Source organism: Bos indicus x Bos taurus, chromosome 3, assembly GCF_003369695.1.
Source record: "Bos indicus x Bos taurus breed Angus x Brahman F1 hybrid chromosome 3, Bos_hybrid_MaternalHap_v2.0, whole genome shotgun sequence".
Classification (NCBI taxonomy): Eukaryota; Metazoa; Chordata; class Mammalia; order Artiodactyla; family Bovidae; genus Bos; species Bos indicus x Bos taurus.
Window position 1 is genome coordinate 83,983,079 of NC_040078.1, and position 21,967 is coordinate 84,005,045.

Below are 21,967 nucleotides of genomic sequence, written 5' to 3' on the forward strand. Positions count from 1 at the left end.
TTGTAACTTTACACGGTAGTGATGTTGCCAGTGTCTCACAGTGAGATAATGTATAAAGCATTATCTTTACGTGTTTGATATTTCACTAAATCCCCACAGAGAGTGAAGCAGGCATTTATTGATGAAGAAAATGATTCTCAAAAAAAAAAAAAGGGACATGCTAGGACATATGGTTCAGCTGGGGCAAATTCAAAACCAAAAGCAGCTCTTCTGACTTCCAAATCTGTGCTTCTTCCCCTATTCCAAGTTCCTTCACCAGAAATCAATACTTAAGAATTCAACCAGTCTGCATGCTACCTTGTTACAACACATTCTATTACAAGGCAGAAGGCCCTTGGAATTCCAATCTCAGCTAAGGCACAGGGGACTCAGCTGATGGCTGGGATCACCCACACTTTCTTTACTCAGATCCAGACAACATTTCTTTATCACCTACCATGTACTAGTAATGAATTATACACTGCAACTGAGTTGTAAGCTAAAAATGCCTTAAATGATACATTTTATGTTATGTATATTTACCACAAAAAAAGGAAACTAAACTGCTTTTTACTTATATTTCTGTATCTCCCAAATAAATATATCCCATTTCTCAATAACTCATAACTACATATTATGGAAATATTTTCCAAATGGCCTCCAATCTGTAGATTATCATGTGTGATACCATAAAATTAGGCCATATACTGTGCAAATAAGAAGAGAAAGACATGATTCAGCACCAAGTTCCCATAAATGATAAAGTCTAGGGCATTAATTCACATTAAGCATCCCAACATCATTTCTTGAACACTTATAAAAAATAAGCCATTTATTACACCTTAAAACAGGATCCCAACACCTGGCCTCCTATGCTTATGAACAAATTTGCCAATAGCCACAGTACTTTTTTCTCCGACCTTAAAATTCAACTCGAAATTCTCAACATACTCCTCCAGGTGAAAGAACACTACTTTTAAAAAAATCCAACAAGAAACCTATTTGCTATCCTTGCCACCTCACTTTAAACAAATACAATTTTAGAAAGAAATCTCTACTTCCAGGCCCATGAAATTCTAATCTTGGCCAAGGCAACTAGGTTGATTCTATTACACCCAACTTAGGATTTCTTGTGGATCTAACACTTGGAAGAACCCTTTCCTACACAGCCTTCTCTAAGTTTGGCTACTGCCCACTTTTTTTTTTAGCCTCCCTGAAAGTAGTGTGATGTACTGAAAAACCAGTGAAATGGAAGTTACAAAAGATGAACTAAAGTCATAATTCTGTTAGTGGGTAAAGTTGGGGGAAATCAATGCCTTATTTTCTTATCTATAAAATTAAGGGCTGGTGCTTGGATTTGTCTGCTGTGTTGATGATAGAACTTTCCAATCTAATAAAATCTCTCAAGGATTCATGTCAAAGCATAAGTGCTCTAGAATTGCTCCAACTGAAGAGAGGCTCAGAAACCTGAGTAAGCCCACCAGAGGCTGCCATCTTGGGGGGAGGGAGTCCCAAAGAGACCGTTTGAAAGCCAGTCAGTAAAATATTAGCTGGAGGTTATCAAAACCCTCAAATAAATACAAGTGCATGTTTCAAACAAGGATCAGGGATTAGAGTCTTAAAAAAAAGAATTTTGAAAAAAAAATTATGCTGTCAAACTGAAGTGGGAAATTAGGTTCTTTCTTAATCATGAAAATAAGCACTCAAAAAAAGAACATCCCAGGAGTCCCAAAGGATAGAGATAATGAACTGAAAGTATATCATCTGCTTCTCTTATCACTACATAAAGTTGTTAGCATTTTTCTTCATGTTTATTTTTTCTAGCTTTATCTAGATATAATTGACATGTAACATGTACAAGTTTAAGGCATACAATGTAAATGACTTGATAAATATATTGTGAAATCATTACCACAATGAGGCCAATTAATATATCTATCACCTCACATAGTTTCCATACTGTGTGTGTGTGGTAAGAATACTTATCTACTATTTCAGCCACTTTCAAGTATACAGTACAGTTTTGTTAAGTATTTGTTGTTGTTCAGTCACCCAGTCATGTCTGACTCTTTGCAACCCCATGGATAGTCAACAAGTATTTTTCAGTTTCTAGTAGCTCACATTGTATTGGCATTGGTGATATAACTCAGGATTTCCAGTGAGAACACATTTTCCTACAACTTAAAAATTCTTGTGCTGTATCTTTTTTCCCCCCTCAAAATTTTTACCTCAAGAAGTTCATCCTCTGGCTGTAGGAGGTTCAGTGTATCAAGAGGACCACCTGGAGCAATCGAAGAGATATAATGGTGCCCATCAAAGGAATCCACTTCCATGCCAAGCCTCAGAGTGTGAATGGGCAGCAGCTGCAGTGAAACATAGAGCAGTAATATAAACATGACATGGACATATCTGGCTGGTAATTCTCCATCAAATGTCACTTTGACATGATAGTCCCACCCCTTGAGTCAGATCACGAAAATCCTCAGACAGACAATAACTGGAAAACTAGCCTCAAGTAAAATATGAAGTCATTTCTCATCTTGTTCTCACTCTTTTCCTTTCAGATTCCCTGGGAACAGAGACAGACAGACAAAGTCTCCAATTCTAAGCTCTGGCACTCCAAACTTCCAATTGGTCCCAGAATGTATTCTGTGTTTCACTTTTCTGCAGGGCTTCTCATCCCTCCTTTTTATATGTAACTTAAGTTCCATTCACACTTCAATACCAAAAGCAGTGTCACTTCCATGAAGCCCTTCCTGAAATCTGAGTTAACTCACCTCCACCTGAAGGTGATATAAGGGTGGCTATAAGACTATCCTGTACACATCTCCATCACAGTGCACAACACACTGTGTTTAAAATTCCTATTTTCTTAACTGCCCCCCTGCTTGAGGGTATCTTTTCTCTCTATAACCTTAGGCCCTAGAATAGTACCAGCCCTCTGAAGATGGGCTCATAACATGTTATTTGAACTGATTCACAAAAGATGGTACCTCTTTCAAGTGTCTTTTCCATCTAACCAGTTTAAGTTAGAATACTTTCTGATGTGGGGGAGGCATGGGTGTGAAATAAAGAAGGCAATTGTCATTCTACTCCTGGAAGGTAAGAAAATGAGTGTCTTAGTGTTGTTGGCTATAAAGGTCAAGGGCATTCACCAAACTCCATGCCCTTCACTTTCAAAACTGGAGCTAATGATTTCTCACTGTGGCTATATAAACTCAAATATGGTAAATGGTACTAATTATGATTTATACTCCCTATATCAATAGTCCATTTATCTAAAATACCAGGCCCATCTCTCATGGTGTATTTGCTGAGGAGAAAACCCTACACAAGGTGGCAATACACTCATGACATGACTCTTTCCCTCATATTTCCTTTTCTCTGTGATTATTTATCCTGAAGCTTGTCACCTCCCCTTAGTCATCTGCTCTGAGTCCCCAGAGTTCCACACGCCTTGCTTCAGACACCACCTGGGGCTCATTTCCATTCCACTACAGACACACAGACAAATGTGAAGTGGCAATGAAACCAGCTGACGATGGCTGCAATGGCTTAAATCAGGCATGAGGAACTTGGGCTAATTTTCTGAAAATTAAATGCTCTTGACCAAGCACCGCAGGATCAAGTCATCTCGAGCAAAGAGCTGTTTTAGCAGTGTGAAAGTAAGATTGTTTTTATTCTTGTTTTTTCTCTGTGATTTCTTCATTTGTCACTGCTGCTATCTCATTCTGTTTTGTCATTGTACCCAATCTTTTACTATCACGCTAGGAGATACTACAGTCCTTTCCTTTAGCACTGAAAGCTAAATAAAAGCTCTGAGAAATGTTCTGTAATAGCAGTTTACCCATCCATCTCGGCCAACTCTCTTCCTTCCTTCCTTATGAGCCAAACACTAGAGCAGAGAGTGGCCAGTGGGTCCCTGTAATTCATCCCCCAATGTTTGCTGAAGTCTGCTTGCAAGAGCAGGTTGTTCCATTTTCAGGAATTCTGCAAGCCAGTTGTTGGTGACAGCCATTATTAAACATGAAATTATACAAATAATTAAACAAATAAAGTAATATTAAAAATAAATTAGTAAGTGAATTTAACAATTTTAAAAATAAAAAATAAATTTATAAATAATAAATGAATTTATTTTTTATTTAGCAATTAAACAAATAAATAAATATTAAAAAATAAATATCATGGAGCTTCCTCAGTGGTCCAGTGATTAAGAATCCACCTCATAATGCAGGGGACACCAGTTCAACCCCTGCTCTGGGAAGATCCCACAGTCTCTATCCTATGGTACTAACATCTAGTGTAGAAGACAGATAATATAAACAAGCAAGAAAGCAAGCAGACTCAAGCAAAATGAAATAAGTCAACGAACAATACACCAAGAAACAAGTGAAATATAAACCCCAAATTACTGTGGTAAGTGCTATGAAGGAGCTAATCAATGTCAGGACATCAGACACAACCGTGATGGCTGTTTTGAAAAGTTGGTCAGAGTAGGTTTCACGCAGATGGGGACATGTAAGGTGAGACTCGAAAGATAAGAATGAATCAGCCCTACAAAGAACCTGCTGGTAGATTGCATGGAAGGTAAGTGAAAAAGGTATTTGCTAAATTTTTGGTTTGAGCAACAGGGTAAACAGTGGTAGTAATTCCTACATAGAAATAAGTGCCCAAATTAAAACAGACATTGCTGCACAGAGAGATCTTTGCTGCTTGTATAATAGCATGTCCCCATAAAAAATAGAAGGATTAAGGAGGGAATTGATCCCAGGCTCCCCTCCAAGCCCCTACTGCTGTTAAGTCACTTCAGTCATGTCCGACTCTGTGCGACCCCACAGACAGCAGCCCACCAGGCTCCGCCGTCCCTGAGATTCTCCAGGCAAGAACACTGGAGTGGGTTGCCATTTCCTTCTCCAATGCATGAAAGTAAGCCCCTTACTAAACCTGCTCTATTTCCCTTCTCCATGGAACAGCTGATGTCAGGAACAGGCTGGAGCACCGCAGAGCAGCAGCAGCTTACTCAAGGAATCCCCTGCCCACCAGATGCAGAACTGTGCCCCTCTAGGCTACTCCCCTAGATATCTGTAAATACCACATGCTCCCTAGAAGCTTGCATGAAACACACATGCTCCACCTTCAATCATACTGAATAGATAAACCAGAAATGATGTTTACAAAATCTGTCAATCTAAAAGAAGCCTACCTAATATTAGTTCTAAATCTAAATCTGAGTACAGCTGGGTTTCTGAGACTTGATGTTACATGGCTCCAGGTGTCTCTGTGGGAGCAGGACTATTTAATTACTTGTCCCAGCTGCATTTAGCAACTAAACAAATCAACCATTTCATCTGTCTCTTTCAGTAGTCCACCCTTTCGGAATTCTGAGAGCAGAAAGTGCTAAAATGACAGGAGTAGGTGTCAACAGATGATTGATGCCTTCACACACAAAGCACGTTATGCTTTTTGCTGCTAATTCAATGTGCTTTGTAAGGGGTCCTACTTAACTTGACAAAGTTAATTGAGCAGCAGGATGTTCATGATCCTGATATGACAAGTAAAGGGTACAAGGAAATAAATTCAAGGAAAGTGTGACCATTGGGTGATTTACTGTAGATGCTAAAATTATGAAGATTAAATGAGATCAAGAAAGCTAGAGGCCTTCAGCCTATGAGTGGAGAGAACAGTCAGGAAACAAGCTGCAGTTCATTCATTTTATCTTGTCCCTCAAACAAGATATCAAAGTATTCAAGTGGGAATATAAATGTTGCTCCGGGATTAAAAAAAAAAAAAAAAAAAGCTTCTGAAAAGGAATAGTTTTGTCAGTGGTATGGGGAGGAGGCTTCCAAAAAAGTTGAACTTAAAATAGAACAGAAAGGATCCTATGATTAGTTCTTATACACACACACACTCTCTCTCTCTTTCTTTCACTGGAGATATTACATAACCATTTATGTTTAAAGATTAGGTAGAAAGACTTGGTAAATTTACCCCAATTAAAAACAAACTTTCCAAGAATGCGGCTACAACTTTTAAACTAATGATGAAACACAGGACAATGGCCTCCAAAGTGAGGTATATTCACGCAGAGGTTGTGCAAGACAGTCAACCTAGTAGAGCTTGATTTATATTAGTTTCTCTCATCTATCTAAAATTTTAATTCTGGGGAATTTCCTGGCAGTCCAGTGGTTAAGACTCCATGCTTTCACTGCCAAGGACCCATATTTAATCCCTGGCCAAGGAACTAAGATGCCACAAGTCACACAGCGTGGACTAAAAAAAATTAAAATTTTAACTCTGAATGTTCAAAAAATAAACATTACATACTCTGCTGTAGAGAAGTATATTGAAGATCTCTTCAGCTTCCTTACACCGAGGTCAAGCATCAGCTGCCATTTTTCATTTCAGATAGCATTTGTTACCTGTCTGGCCCAAGAGATATTTGAGCTTTTGACACCTAACCTAACACTCTGCATCGGACCTTGCTTCTATCACCAGTCACATCCACAGCTGGGTATTGTTTTTGCTTTGGCTCCATCCCTTCATTCTTTCTGGAGTTATTTCTCCACTGATCTCCAGTAGCATACTGGGCACCTACTGACTTGGGGAGCAGAGTACATCATGAGAAACACTGGACTGGAAGAAACACAAGCTGGAATCAAGATTGCCAGGAGAAATATCAATAACCTCAGATAAACAGATGACACCACCCTTATGACAGAAAGTGAAGAGGAACTAAAAAGCCTCTTGATGAAAGTAAAAGAAGAGAGTGAAAAAGTTGGCTTAAAGCTCAACATTCAGAAAATGAAGATCATGGCATCCGGTCCCATCACTTCATGGCAAATGGATGGGGAAACAGTGGAAACAGTGTCAGACTTTATTTTTCTGGGCTCCAAAATCACTACAGATGGTGACTGCAGCCATGAAATTAAAAGACGCTTACTCCTTGGAAGGAAAGTTATGACCAACCTGGATAGCATATTCAAAAGCGGAGACATTACTTTGCCAACAAAGTCCGTTTAGTCAAGGTTGTGGTTTTTCCTGTGGTCATGTATGGATGTGAGAGTTGGCCTGTGAAGAAGGCTGAGCGCAGAAGAATTGATGCTTTTGAACTGTGGTGTTGGAGAAGACTCTTGAGAGTCCCTTGGACTGCAAGGAGATCCAACCAGTCCATTCTGAAGGAGATCAGCCCTGGGATTTCTTTGGAAGGAATGATGCTAGAGCTGAAACTCCAGTACTTTGGCCACCTCATGTGAAGAGTGGACTCATTGGAAAAGATTCTGATGCTGGGAGGAATTGGGGGCAGGAGGAGAAGGGGACGACAGAGGATGAGATGGCTGGATCACTGACTCAATGGATGTGAGTCTGAGTGAACACCGGGAGTTGGTGATGGACAGGGAGGCCTGGCATGCTGCGATTCATGGGGTCACAAACAGTCGGACACGACTGAGCGACTGAACTGAACTAACACTCTGCCCTTATGGCTCTTTCTACCTTTGCTCACAGTATTTCATCCACCTTGAATATCCACTGTTCTTATTTCTCCAAACTCATTCTTGAGAGTATAGTTCATCCTCACATAAGCCTCCTTCATCTGTCTTGAGGAAGTAACCCCTCCCTCCTTGAATATAGCTGACCATTTATAATTCAGGGTTAGAGGCACTGACTCTCTACACAATTGAAAAGCCGGGTATAACTTGCAGTCAGCCCTCCATATCTGAGGTCCCTCCATATCTGAGGATGGTGTAGTACTGTAGTGTTTTTGTTTAGTCACTCAGTCGTGTCCTACTCTTTATGACCCGATGGGCTGTAGCCTGCCAGACTCCTCTGTCCACATGATTCTTCAGGCAAGAATATTGGAGTGGGTTGCCAAGTTCTGCTCCAAAAGATCTTCCCAACCCAGAGCTCAAACCCGTGTCTCTTACATCTCCTATATTGGCAGGCATGTTCTTCATTACTAGCGCCACCAAGGAAGACCAGAGTACTATAGTATGTACCGTTAAAAAAGTCTGCATATAAGTGCATCCATGCAGTTCACACCCATGTTGTTCAAGGGTCAACTGTACACATAAGGCATCCTAGCAAAACCTGAATAATAATTCTCAATAAAGTGAGACAAGGAGGGAATCACAGTTCCCCTTAGGGACCTCACCCCAAACCTACAAAATCAGAATATTAGTCAGGAGGAACAAAATAGGGCATGCCTATTTTGAAAAGGCTACTCTGGTGTTTCTGATAGGCCACCTGCCCTACTAGATAACCACTGTCACTACAGTTATTTGATTCTGTATCTTATGTGATTCACTCAAAAAGAGGCCAGAAAATTATATACTTAAGAATATAAAATACATACTTAAGAATTGGTAACAGTGGCTGGTTGCCTCTGGGGAGAACAAGGGAACTGGGATGGGTGGGAAACATATTTTGCAGTACTTGCTTCTGAAACTTTTAGATTTTATGTCTCGTCCATATATTATCTACTCAAAAGGAAAAGCATAAAGAATGGCACAGACTCAGGAGCCAGATAACTCCTGATTTGTTTTCTAAATTTTGCCATTTACTAGCTGGCTTAAAACTCAACATTCAAAAAACTAAGATCATGGCATCCGGTCCCATCACTACACGGCAAATACATGGGGAAACAATAGAAACAGTGACTTTATTTTCTTGGGCTCCAAAATCACTGCAGATGGTCACTGCAGCTGTGAAATTAAAAGATGCTTGCTCCTTGGAAGAAAAGCTATGACAAACCTAGACAGCATGTTAAAAAGCAGAGACATTACTTTGCTGACAAAGGTCCATCTAGTCAAAGCTATGGTTTTCCAATAGTCATGTATGGATGTGAGAGTTGGACCATAAAGAAAGCCGAGTCTCAAAGAACTGATGCTTTCAAACTGTGGGGTTTGAAAAGACTCTTGAGAGTCCCTTGGACTGTAAGGAGATCAAACCAGTCAATCCTAAAGGAAATCAATTCTGAATATTCATTAGAAGGACTGATGCTGAAGCTGCAATACTTAGGCCACCTAAAATGAAGAGCCAATTCATTGGAAAAGACCCTGATGCTGGAAACATTGAACACGGGAAGAGAAGGGGACGACAGAGGATGAGATAGTTGGATGGCATCACTGACTCGATGGACATGAATTTGAGCTAGCTCCAGGGGATGGTGAAGGACAGTGAAGCCTGGCATACTGCAGTCCATGGGTTCACAAAGACCCCTGATGGACATAACTGAGCGACTGAAGAGCAAAAGCTGTGTATAATCCTGGGCAAGTCACTTCACCTACCTGACACTCAGTTTCCACATACTAAAAATGGAAAGGAGGAAATAGATGTTAACCAATAGAGTTATTCTGGAGAAATGTCTTTAAAGCAAAACACTACCCCTGGTGGCTGAGTGGGGGCCCAATACATTCCACTGCCTTCACAATTCTACTTGCTCAAACAGACTGAGGAGCAAACTCTTATCTTAATGCCCTCTGGCTCCAAGAAAGTAATTTAGGAAGGAAACAAAGTGAAATTTGTCAGTCTGTCTTGTCAAAGCCAGAGAACAGGGCCTAGTCTTTTTGTTGCCCACACTAGGGATATCACTAATTACTAATGCTCACTTTGTACTACAATTGATGGCCGGCAGAAGGGACACTGGCATGAGCATAATGCTTCTCCCTCATAGCTCTGTGATTATCTTAATAGTAAACACTTGCCAAGAAAGCCATCCCTAAAAGTGCAAGTCTCCCCAGATGCGGGAAAACTGTTCTTGTGTCATGATTAACAGATTCCTAGAAGCAGTTCAGCTAATGCTCAAACCACTATAAAGTGCTTTCATCTCTCTCTTTCCCTACAACTCCATCCACCTCAAAAGAAAGTCTTCTCTATTAACACTGGCCTGTCATACAGGGAGATGCTTCCTGAATCTGCATCCCTTAAAACAATTCCTTTCAGCTATGAAGTGGTTACCAGAGTGACCAACTAAAGACAGATAAACAATTAGAAACACCAGCAATAGTCATGAAACATGATTTTCCTAATCAGAAAGCTAATAAGACAGAGGAAAAACCTACAGCCTTGATCTCAGAGCATGATACTAACCTCCTTAGAATGTTCCACTGGTGTTACCTGGCACTGAGAATAAAGCCCAGGCTTATCAGTGTGGATCTCAAGGCCCTGGACTACCTACCTTGTCTTCCTCACCTAAAAACATCCTACTGCTCATTTAGTTTGACCTGGACACTCCAAAACAACTTCCATTCCCCCCACAGGCCAACTCTTTCCCAAGTGTACTTGCTTTCATCATTCTGTTTATGCTTCTTAAATCATCATCATTCATACAATCACTACCTTGCATCGCTTTTACAATTTATAGCTATCTTCTCAGGTTATTTTTCACTTGTTTCTTATCATGACCCAAACCAAGCCCAGGGCTTCCCTGGTAGCTCAGCTGGTAAAGAACCCACCTGCAATGCAAGAGACCCTGGTTTGATTCCTGGGTCAGGAAAATCCTCTGGAGAAGGGATAAGCTGCCCACTCCAGTATTCTTGGGCTTCTCTGGTGGCTCATATGGTAAAGAATCTGCCTGTAATGCAGGAGACCTGGGTTCAATCCCTGGGTTGGGAAGAGCCCCCAGAGGAGGGCATGGCAACCCACTCCAGTATTCTTGCCTGGAGAATCCCCAAGAACAGAAGAGCCTGGCAGGCTACAGCCCATGGGGGTCACAAAAGTTGGACATGACTGAGCGACCGAACACAGCACAGCAAACCTGGCCCAGAACCCAGGCTCCAGGAGAGAGGACCCTTTGTATTCTGCTCCCCACAGCTGGCCGCAGAGTCTGGTGTGAAGTAGGAGCTCTGTAAATATTACAGGAAGGAAAAAAATGCTCTCTAAGCTGCAAGCTGCCTCTGCTACTATATTATCCAGTTGTATAATCTGAGGTGACTCATTCAACTTATACAAACTTTAGGATCCTCATGTGTGAAATGGGTTTGGACAGGCCAGTTTTCTTTACATATTGCAGAGAGAAAGTAGAAACTACTAAATCAAGAACCAAACTTCCAATTTTAAGAGTTTTTTTCAATGATAGTTCATTAAAATAAACTGTGGACATTTAATAAAGAAATCAATGTTTAAAAAAGTAAACGTGATAATGTTACATTAAAAAAACCACACACCCCTTCTCTGCCACATATATTATACAAAAGAATGAGTATACCAACTACAAGTATGTAAACATATGCAGATAACAATGAAATATGAAAAAAAAGAATAGTGCAAATAAGGATTGCACTATTGAGGATTAATAGTGCAATTCTTCTAGTGCAAAAAAAAGTTAAAAACCAAGTTTTTGCTATAATCTAGTGTGTGCATACATAGTTGTGTCCAACTCTTTGAAACCCCTTGGACTATAGTCCACCACCAGGTTCTCCTGCCCATGGAACTTTCCAGGCAAGAATATTGAAATGGGTTGCCATTTCCTCCTCTAGGGAACCTTCCCAATCCAGGGATGATCAAACCTGAATCTCCTGCATTGGCAGGTGGATTCTTTACTACTCCAATTTCAACTAAATGTTTTAAAACAGCTTTTTTTTTTTTTTTTTTAAAGGAGACTTTAATAGGCCAGAGGTTAAAAGTACTAGAAGCATACAACTGGGAAACAAAACTATCATTTATGGAATGATTCTTATGTATTGGCACTGAGCTATACTAACCGGGGCATATATTAAATATACTTATATGTAACTTTCTACAATGTAGATATTATTGTTTGTATTATATAGAAGAAAAATTAGGCTGCTTATTTTACCCCCAAAGTATTTCCTCAAATGTCACCTTCTTAATGAGGCTTTTCCTGATCAACCTATTTAAAATTGCAAACCCACATTCTTTCCTGAATTCTTTATTCATTTTTCCTGCTTGGCACATATCATCTATGCTATATAATTTATTACTTATTTTCTATCTCCCCCTACTAAAATATAAGTTCTACAGGGAAGGGATTGGTTTTTGTTTTTTTTTTTCCTGTTCTCTTCTGAAATCCCATACCCAGTGAAGGACTTGGCACTGAGTTGGTATCAATAAATACTTGATGAATGAACGAATGAACAGCTGAATGTACTGGTGAGGTGGTTCTGAACATCTGTTCTATTCAAAACCTTTCCACACCATTATATCAGAGTGCTGCTGCTGCTGCTAAGTCACTTCAGTCGAGTCCAACTCTGTGCAACCCCATAGATGGCAGCCCACCAGGCTCCACCGTCCCTGGGATTCTCCAGGCAAGAACACTGGAGTGGGTTGCCATTTCCTTCTCCAATGCATGAAAGTGAAAGTGAAGTCACTCCGTAGTGTCCGACTCCCCGAGACCCCATGGACTGCAGCCCACCAGACTCCTCCATCCATGGGATTCCCCAGGCAAGAGTACTGGAGTGGGTTGCTGTGGCCTTGTCCTTTATATCAGAGTAACTCAGTGCAAATAGATATAATGCATAGAAGCTGATCAGGAAGAAGAAAAGTAGACTGGTGGCAAGGAACTAGGGATGAAGATGAGAGAGAACATGTTCTGCCTGGAGAAAGACAATGACATTCTTTAATATGTACAAAGTGTGGTCACTATATTTTTTCCTTAGTATAGAAAATGATGATATGGGGTCTTATGGCTTGGAATATGTAAGATTAACTAAAGCTGAACTATATGATGAACTGAGCCTAAGCAAGAGCATGGTTTCCTCCAAGGACATCTCGAGTTCTAACAGCAAGCTGAAGGCTAATCAGGAAACCCCTGAAGAGCTAAGCAGATTTCTACAATCCCAAAGTACTGAGGGACACTTGGAGTTCGCAGGTTCCACCAGGGACTGAGAACTGATAAATACCTCATACTCAATGGAATACCTGGAGGTCATGTGTTAGGAGCAAAGGCAACCCAAGAGAGTCCAAACCTTACCTGAACTGTACCTCTGCCTCACTGCACACACACACCCACATCCACACACACACGCACGGTATCTCCTTATTAGAAGAAACAGTGACTCCCTTGGACAGAGATAACATCACCTTAAGCCTTCTATAGTTGGCATACATAATATCAAATATTCAGTCTAACCGAATATTTGTTAGGGTCAGTAGTGTAGTTACAGTACATGGGCTTTGTTGATCTGCTGGCATGTGGAATCTTCCCAGACCAGGGATCAAACCCATATCCCCTACATTGATAGGTAGATTCTTAACCACTGGACCACCAGGGAAGTCCGGGAAACAATTTAAAAGGACTTATAATATCTGAAAAGCTAACATACTCTGCAAAGCCTGCTCTGCACACTACCTTTAAGGTGGGCAAAGCAGTCAAGCCTGGAATTTGGGCATCTGAAGTGGCCTATGTTCTTCCCAGGCACATCTAACTATCACACTTCATACCAGTCAGAACCTACTATATTTTCAGAAAACCTCTAAAATTAAATTCTGAAAACTTTAGGTCACAGCATTAATCGAGTTACTTTGACAAGAATTTAGAGAAAGTTCTTCTAACAACAAAAAACTGACAACAGTTTAAACAATGTGCTTACCTTTGAATATTTCTGTAATTCAGCATCATCAGCAATCTGTGTATCCAAAGTAGCAACCTAAATTTACAAGAAAAGATACTGTCAATATTTGTAAAAGCATAACTTTATTTCTTCCTGCTGCTGCTGCTGCTAAGTCGCCTCAGTCGTGTCCAACTCTGTGCGACCCACCAGGCTCCCCCATCCTTGGGATTCTCCAGGCAAGAACACTGGAGTGGGTTGCCATTTCCTTCTCCAATACATGAAAGTGAAAAGTGAAAGTGAAGTTGTTCAGTCGAGTCTGACTCCTAACGACCCCATGGACCGCAGCCTACCAGGCTCCTCCATCCATGGGATTGGCCAGGCAAGAGTACTGGAGTCGGGTGCCATGGCCTTCTCCAGGCTTTCTGAAAAAAATCTGTATAAAACCTATATATTGATAACTCCATCTAATCTTTTTTCTATGTTTCTAAAATCCATAACACACAATATAAAATCTCAGAGAATATTTGCTTTTTTGTTGTCATTGTTCTCCACAACAATCTTTTTTCATAAATGATTCAAAAGTTGAACTAGAAGGTGATGGGCAAATACATATACTATTTTTAAAAATCCATGACACCTAAAATTTTAATTTAATCTTCCATTATATTAAAGCCATAAAAATTTTATTCTTTTCACAAAACCAAGACTCTGGTCATTTTTATTTCTAAACCTAGGCCTTGAAACAAAGTTTGCAAGGTCATTAAAATCAGAGAAGTTTGGAAAAACTGAAGCGCCTGAATTTCCACAGCAAGCCCAAACCATTTCCCTAGGAGAAAGAGCCAGCGAGGACACAAACAAAGGACCTGGACCGGTGGGTAGGAAGATGGTGGAATCCTGAAAGCTTTTAATCCTGGCCTAAACCTATTGTTTTGAGCTTCAGTGGTAGACATCCACAGAAACGAATTCCTTGCAAGCAAAACATTTCACTGACGATTTGCATCTGTAAGTTGTTAATAAAATACAGTGCATCTGGAGGGAGGGGATAAGTTAAACAGTGGTTCAGCTAAATCTTCTACAAGTACTGCACTTCAGATAAGTAGATTCTGGAAGAAAATACAGTAAGAAACACTAGAGCATGTGCATGCAGGTAGGTATGCACGTTTCTATGTACGCATTCACTCATCCATCTTGCCTGGCTTCTCCTTTTGTTGCCTCATCCCTGTCACTTTAAATTTCGAACTCCAAATTCTGTCTCCTCTTTCGAGCCCCTTGGTTATGACCTCATCATGTGATAAATTAAATTTGGAAGGGTAGTTATAAAGAGGATAATGTGCGTGTTCAGTTGTGTCCAACTCTTTATGACCCTATGGACTGTAGCCCACCAGGCTCCTCTGTCCATGGGATTTCCCAGGCAAGAGTAGGTTGCCATCTCTTTCTCTGGGGGATCTTCCCAACCCAGGGATCGAGCCCACATCTCCTATGTCTCCTGTACTCCTATATCTCCTGTACTGCAGGCAGATTTTTTACCACTGAGCCACCAGGGATGCCCCAAAGAGGATAAATTTTTAACCAAAAAGAGCTCATTTAAAACCAACCATTAAAAAAAGCTGGTACACCAAACTATTTTTAATATTAACCACTCCAAATTGTAGAAAGGTCATTTGCTCTAGTGGGCTGCCGTCTATGGGGTCACACAGAGTCAGACACGACTGAAATGACTTAGCAGCAGCAGCAGGCTAATGACAAAATAGCTCCAAAATCTACAAAGTAAAGAAGCAGCAGTTCATGAGAATCAACATGGAAGTACAAAACTAGCGAGAAGAGAAAGTACAAACTGTTTTGACTCATGTTAATGACACTGGAAAATGTCTGACAATAGATAATGGCTAGAATAGAAAAAAAAGATCTCCAACCAGCCAACAAATACTAATGACAAACATATGTAAGAAAATGTGAATAACAATAGAAATTTAATAGAATACTTTATTACTAACACGTTTAATGGGCACTGCAGAGGCTTTTCTAAGCGCAGCTTTCTGGTTTCATGTGGATTCATTTGGGGAAATGTAATCAATCCTTTACTCAATGAATCTAATAACAGGTGAAAGGAAGTCTAATGGACCACTGGCACTATAAACTTAAACCTAACCTAAATTACTTCCTGTTCTCCCAAATACATTTGATAATCATTCTTTCATTTTTCTCATAAAACTGTAACATTCTTTGTGAAACATAGGACTAATATCCACAGCCCTTTCAGTGTACAATAAAACAAACAGATCATAAAAGCAATCATAAAAATGCCAGCAATTTTAAGCAGCTGATACAGGTTATAAATTTAAAGGCAAGCCCTCTCTCTCCTAACATTTTTCAGCCTATTGTTAACTTAAATGGTCTCAACATGAACTGAGTGTTTGTTAATTGTAACTGAAACTTGTCTGCAGTCCTTAACTGTTCTTGCAGTCTAAAATGAAAAAATAAAATTAATTAATTGATCCAACAGGGAAAAAAAACACAGGAAGAAAAAATAAAGGCAGGCTGGTTACTCTTTGAGTCTCCCATTTCTTTCAATTGTGCCATTAGAAGCATGACATAGAATGAGACATGAGTGTTTTTTATTAGAAGATTTTAACATACCATTACTTCATAATCAGGGCCCAGTACGTTTTCCCATCTGGATTTCAGCTCATTTTCTGGAGAGTCTGGGGCTTTTTCTGGATTAAAAAAAAAAGTTGAAGCTACTGTGAGTTAAACCCACTAAACTACTGAATTCTTCCATAACAGCACAGTTTGAGTAAGTAAAAGGGAAATGAATAAAAAGGAAAGTGTATTAACTTAGGTCTATTTAGGTAAAGTTAATCAGAGGTGACTTATAAGACATGTATAAAACTGGTGGTAACCAAACTATGCATAGGGCTTCTGCTATTAAGGAATATTTTAAACAGAAAAGGAAATGATAAGTTATCAATGAAATCTGAATTATACAGTTAATATGTAAACATCCTGTGGTTTATAAGTAAAATGTATCTGGCTTTGCTTTATGCTATGTTAGGACAAAGAAAAATTTAAGGTGAATGTTAATCACTTCAGCGTAGTACCTTCCACTCACCCACAAAAGTGTAAAAACCTATCAAGATATCTTTACTATCAACAAGGCACACCAACATGACCCATTCAAGCTTTTTACTTGGGTGGATAGAAAAGTTTGTCTGATTTAATTCAACCAATGAGTTGCATGAGCTTTAATGTAACAAAAACTTTGGTTTTACTTTGGTCATTTGTGGCTATGTGGTTATCATACCTTTATGATTTTCTTACTTAAGGGGAGTACTGCCTTTTTTGCATAGGTCAGATGATTTTTAAAAGTGAAGACAGATTTTAAGTGTCCTGCTTATCCTCCATATGACCTTAGCCAGAAGCTCAATGCAGTTTGCAGTCTGAATAATACCTAATAGACAAAAATCAAAGTACTAAAACTATAATTTCAATTTAGAGCCACAGTGGTAGCAGACAATAAACAGATCTCCACCTTTTTTCTTTAAGAAAAACTCAATTGTGTCACAAGAGTGGACAAGTCACAGAACACTTACCACAACTGATATAACCATCTGTCTAAAATCAAACATAACTTGCAAGATCAGCTTTTTCAAGCCTTCCGCAGACATCTAATCTCAGATGCATATAATGCTTAATTACATAGTACAAATCATTAAGTAAAACAGACTAACCTCAAAAATCAGAAACTAAGACTAATGAACACCAAAGAACTTATATTACTAGATTTACAAAAGAATATCCGCAAAGTAACTGCATTAACTGATGTGCTAGATTCCATTTCGAGGCTAACTAAAGACCCTATTAAAAACAAAATATCCTTCATGTGGGTGCTGCACCTCTGTGCCTACTCTATTAGCACTTCCATAAGAAATTACATCAAGAGTTCTATTAAATTTCTCACAGACACCGGTTTCTTATGTGGTAGGCTAATTTAAAAAAATTTGTAATGTGTTGGTTGACCTGTAAGCTTAAAAACATGATATCTAAAGAAATTTTATACGCATGTATAAGATGTTTATTTCACCTACAATTCTTTTGAGTTTATTTTTACCTCAGTCATACAATGAAATCACAGTCCTGAGTTTTAAAGCAGAGAACAAAGGCCTATGTAGCAGAGGAAAGAGATTACTTTCAGCAGCTCAATAAATTCTAGGCAACACAAAATGATCCCACACAAAAAGTGAATATTAAGATGATCTGACACAATTATTTCATAGGCAACAAAGAATATGCCAACCACTGCCACCTTGGAATGTGGATTGTTTTGAACTAAAGACAGCCAAGATCCAGCAGACTCAGGAAAAACGTTCATCCCTCCGTTAACTACCTAAAGGAATTTAGCTAGGGAACCTGTACCAGAAAGAGAGCTATAACCAGAGACAACTTTTTTTTTCCCACAATATTGTGGAGGACCCCCTGTATAACCAGACCCTCCTAGAGGTTTTTTTTTTTTTAATGTTTATTTTATATTGGGGTATAGCTGATTATGGAGTAGAGAATGGCAACCCACCCCAGCATTCCTGCCTGGAAAACTCCATGGATAGAGGAGCCTAGTGGGCTACTGTCCATGGAGTTAAAAAGACCTGGACATGACTGAGTGATCAAGCACACACTAAGCACGCAGCCAATTAACAAAGCTGTGACAGTTTCAGGTGAATAGAGAACAGACTCAGCCATACATTCTCCTCCAAACTCCCTTCCCATCCAGGCTGCCACATAACACTGATCAGAGTTCCATGTACTATATTCAGTAGGTCCTTGTTGGTTATCCATTTTAAATATAGCAGTGTGTACACATCCATCCCAAACTCCATAACTATCCCTTCCCCTCAACTTTCCCCCCAGCTCCATCCCCACAACCTCATTCTCCAAGTCTGTGAGTCTGTTTCTGTTTTATAAGTTCACTTGTATCATTTCCTTTTAGATTCCACATATAACGGATGTCATATGATATGTCTACTTCTCTGACTTCCTTCACTCAATAGGACACTCTGTAGGTCCACCCACATGGCTGCAAATAGCATTATTTAATTCTTTTTAATGGCTGAGTAATATTCTATTGTGGGCTTCTCTGGTAATTCAGATGGGAAAGAATCCACCTGTAACACAGGAGACCAGGGTTCGATCCCTGGGTTAGGAAGATCCCACAGAGAAGGGAATGGCTACCCACTACAGCACACATGCCTGGAGAATTCCAAGGACAGAGGAGCCTAGAGGGATACAGTCCATGGCATCGTAGTCAGGCACGACTGAGCAACTAAGCACACAACATTTCATTGTATATATATATCACACCAGAGACAATTTGTTTAATCTGAAAAACCTATCTGCATAGCTGGGCAAACTTCTAATTATCAAACATCTGCTCTTCTTATCATCCTGTAAATTACTCCTCCCATTGGAAGGCCCAGGCCCCAATCCCATTCCTTAGCTCAGGATAGCATAGAAGCCTCAATTGCCCAACTTGCCCTTAAGGGCTCACATTTTTATGGGACTCCTACACATAGAAAGTGTGTGTTTCTCCTGTGTTACTCTTTCTTATGTTAATGTAATTATTAGACCAACCAAAGAAACTAGAAAGGAAGAGGGAAAACGGGTCTGCCCCTACAGCAAAAAGAGTTAACATCATAACAGTTGGAAGAATTTGGTCTCTCTAACTGAAATTATATACACTCATTAAAAAAAAAAAAGGAGTGAGATTGATCCTTTGAGCAGATACAGAGTGAAGTAAGCCAGAAAGAAAAACACCAATACAGTATACTAACACATATATATGGAATTTACAAAGATGGTAACAATAACCCTGTGTACGAGACAGCAAAAGAGACACTGATGTATAGATCAGTCTTATGGACTCTGTGGGAGAGGGAGAGGGTGGGGAGATTTGGGAGAATGGCACTGAAACATGTATAATATCATGTATGAAACGAGTCGCCAGTCCAGGTTCGATGCACGATACTGGATGCTTGGGGCTGGTGCACTGGGACGATCTAGAGGGAGGGTATGGGGAGGGAGGAGGGAGGAGGGTTCAGGATGGGGAACACAGGTATACCTGTGGTGGATTCATTTCGATATTTGGCAAAACTAATACAATATTGTAAAGTTTAAAAATAAAATAAAATTTAAAAAAAAGATATTTCTAAAAATATTTCTCACTTTATTTTTTTTTTACGTTTTTTTTTTTTTTTTTTTTTTTCTTTTATGCTGAGCCTCGTGGCATGTAGTATCTTAGTTCACTGACCAGGGATCAGACCTGTGCCACATGCACTGAAGGCACAGTCTTAACTACTGGACCATCAGGAAAACCCATATTTCTAACTTTAGAAAGTATTTGATTTTCACTTGATAATTCACGGTTCACCTATCTGAACTCACATGAATTTAAATAGAAAAAATTAACTGCAATTTACTTGGATCAAAAAGAACAACCTAAATTTCCAAACAATATGAAGTTTTGAAATTTGACTGAAGTGTTTACTCCTTCCTTCAGGCCCTCCTTTCCTGACAGAAGACAATCAAAGCCAAAAGTCAAAGCGTCTCTGGACATGGATGAAGTTTAAGCATTCCATTTCATTCAACTGGCAAGCCTTTCCTGAATGCCTTTGTACAGGGAACTGAGTGAGATTTTGACTGAAAATGCGTGCGGAACAGAGCCAACTAGAGTAGCAAAGGAAACACAACAAAGCCCAAAGGTAAAGGTACTCATCAATTAAAAAGAAAATTAAACAATAAATATATAGCAACTGGGAAATTTGGCAAAATATATAAAAATGTATACACTATTGTTATGGTGAAAAGGAAATATTACTATATGTATACAGATACCTATATCAATGTTAATACACAAGCTAAACTATGCAGTAATAAAAAATGCTGACATCATCACACTAATAAAAATGTATTCAAAATCAACATAATTAAACAGTGATTAAACAAAAATATGCTTATTCTCAACTGCCATAAGTGTTAAGATCCTGATATTAAGAATATCTTATTTTATATCTTCAAAAATGCCTCTAAAATTCGTCACATTATGTTAACTATAAAGAGAGAAAATGGTTAACAAATGATAAAGTCAAATTACTGTGACTGCTTTGAATTGAATGCTTTGTGCCTACCCAGTATTTCTAAGGCTTGCATGTTGTCATTTTTTAGATCCTCCATTCTTTCTTCAGTTTTCTCCTCTTCATCCAAATTAGTTTCCGTTTCCACTGCTCCAGTCAGAAACAAGGCTGGTGTTTTTGGTGGTTCTACCACAGTTCCTAAAATAGGAATTGTTAATTTGAATCACTATCAGATGAAGATCATATTTAAGTAAGCTTATTTCACTCCAGTTCTTCCATTTCACAACCTTATTACAAACATCTCAGGTAACTACACATTTTATTCCTTTATTTAAAATGCCATTTGTGATAATGGCTCAATTCTTTAGAAAACACACTTGTAGAATTAGGCCACCTGATGCAAAGAGCCAACTCATTAGAAAAGACCCTGAGGCTAGGAAAGATTGAAGGCAGGAGGACAAGGGAACCACAGGGGATGAGATGGTTAGATGGCATCACCGACTCAATGGACATGAGTTTGAGCAAACTCCAGGAGATGGTGAAGGACATGGAAGCTTGGCATGCTGCAGTCCATGGGGTCACAAAGAGTAGGACATGACTGAGCAACTGAACAAGTGAACAACAAGGAACTAGGCAACAAGAAGAAAAAAGCAAGGTAAAGTTTATGACGAAGCAGGATGACAATACAGCCTTGGGGAGTGGGGGAGGAGGGGAACCCTGGGGGCCATAGTTCTCACTGCTGTGGTGGGCAGGGAGCAAGATAAGCATAAGCCAATTCCACTGTTTTGGGCAATTTTGGTTCTGGCATGATGTCATCATGAGTTTAACAAATAACTACAGAAGTAAATGGCAATCCACTCCAGCGTTCTTGCCTGGAGAATCCCAGGGATGGGGGAGCCTGGTGGGCTGCCATCTATGGGGTCGCACAGAGTCGGACACGACTGAAGTGACTTAGCAGCAGCAGCAGCATACAGAAGTAAGCTTGAGAATGAGAAGGAAAAGGGAGATAATTCCTATGGTTGCAGAGGTTCTTTTCTTAGCTAAGCTTTCAATCTCAAGAATGTCAATTACTCTATCTTAAACACAAGAAAGGTTGTATAAGAACCATTTTGTTGTGTTAGTCACACAATCGTGTCTGACTCTTTGCGACCCCATGGACTGAAGCCCGCCAGAACCATTTTAGGTTATTTTAAAATAACCACAGTTCAGTCAGTCAGTCGCTCAGTCATGTCCGACTCTGCGACTCCCTCAACTGCAGCACACCAATCTTCCCTGTCCGTCACCAACTCTTGGAGCTTGCTCAAACTCATGTCCATCGAGTCGGTGATACCTTCCAACCATCTCATCCTCTGTCGT

General features: G+C 39.6%; 1 protein-coding gene across 4 annotated transcripts in view; it reads right to left on the bottom strand.

The window, feature by feature from the left end:
• Window positions 1–21,967, bottom strand: part of PATJ (PATJ, crumbs cell polarity complex component) — a 385,743-nt gene that overhangs the window by 304,871 nt on the left and 58,905 nt on the right. For all 4 annotated transcript variants that reach the window (XM_027537066.1, XM_027537067.1, XM_027537065.1 and 1 more), the window contains exons 12-15: window positions 20,666–20,809; window positions 16,128–16,204; window positions 13,530–13,586; window positions 2,208–2,342 (exon numbers count right to left, since the gene is read on the bottom strand). In XM_027537066.1, the coding sequence (XP_027392867.1) occupies window positions 2,208–2,342; window positions 13,530–13,586; window positions 16,128–16,204; window positions 20,666–20,809 (413 nt within the window). The remainder of the gene's footprint in view (window positions 1–2,207; window positions 2,343–13,529; window positions 13,587–16,127; window positions 16,205–20,665; window positions 20,810–21,967) is intronic.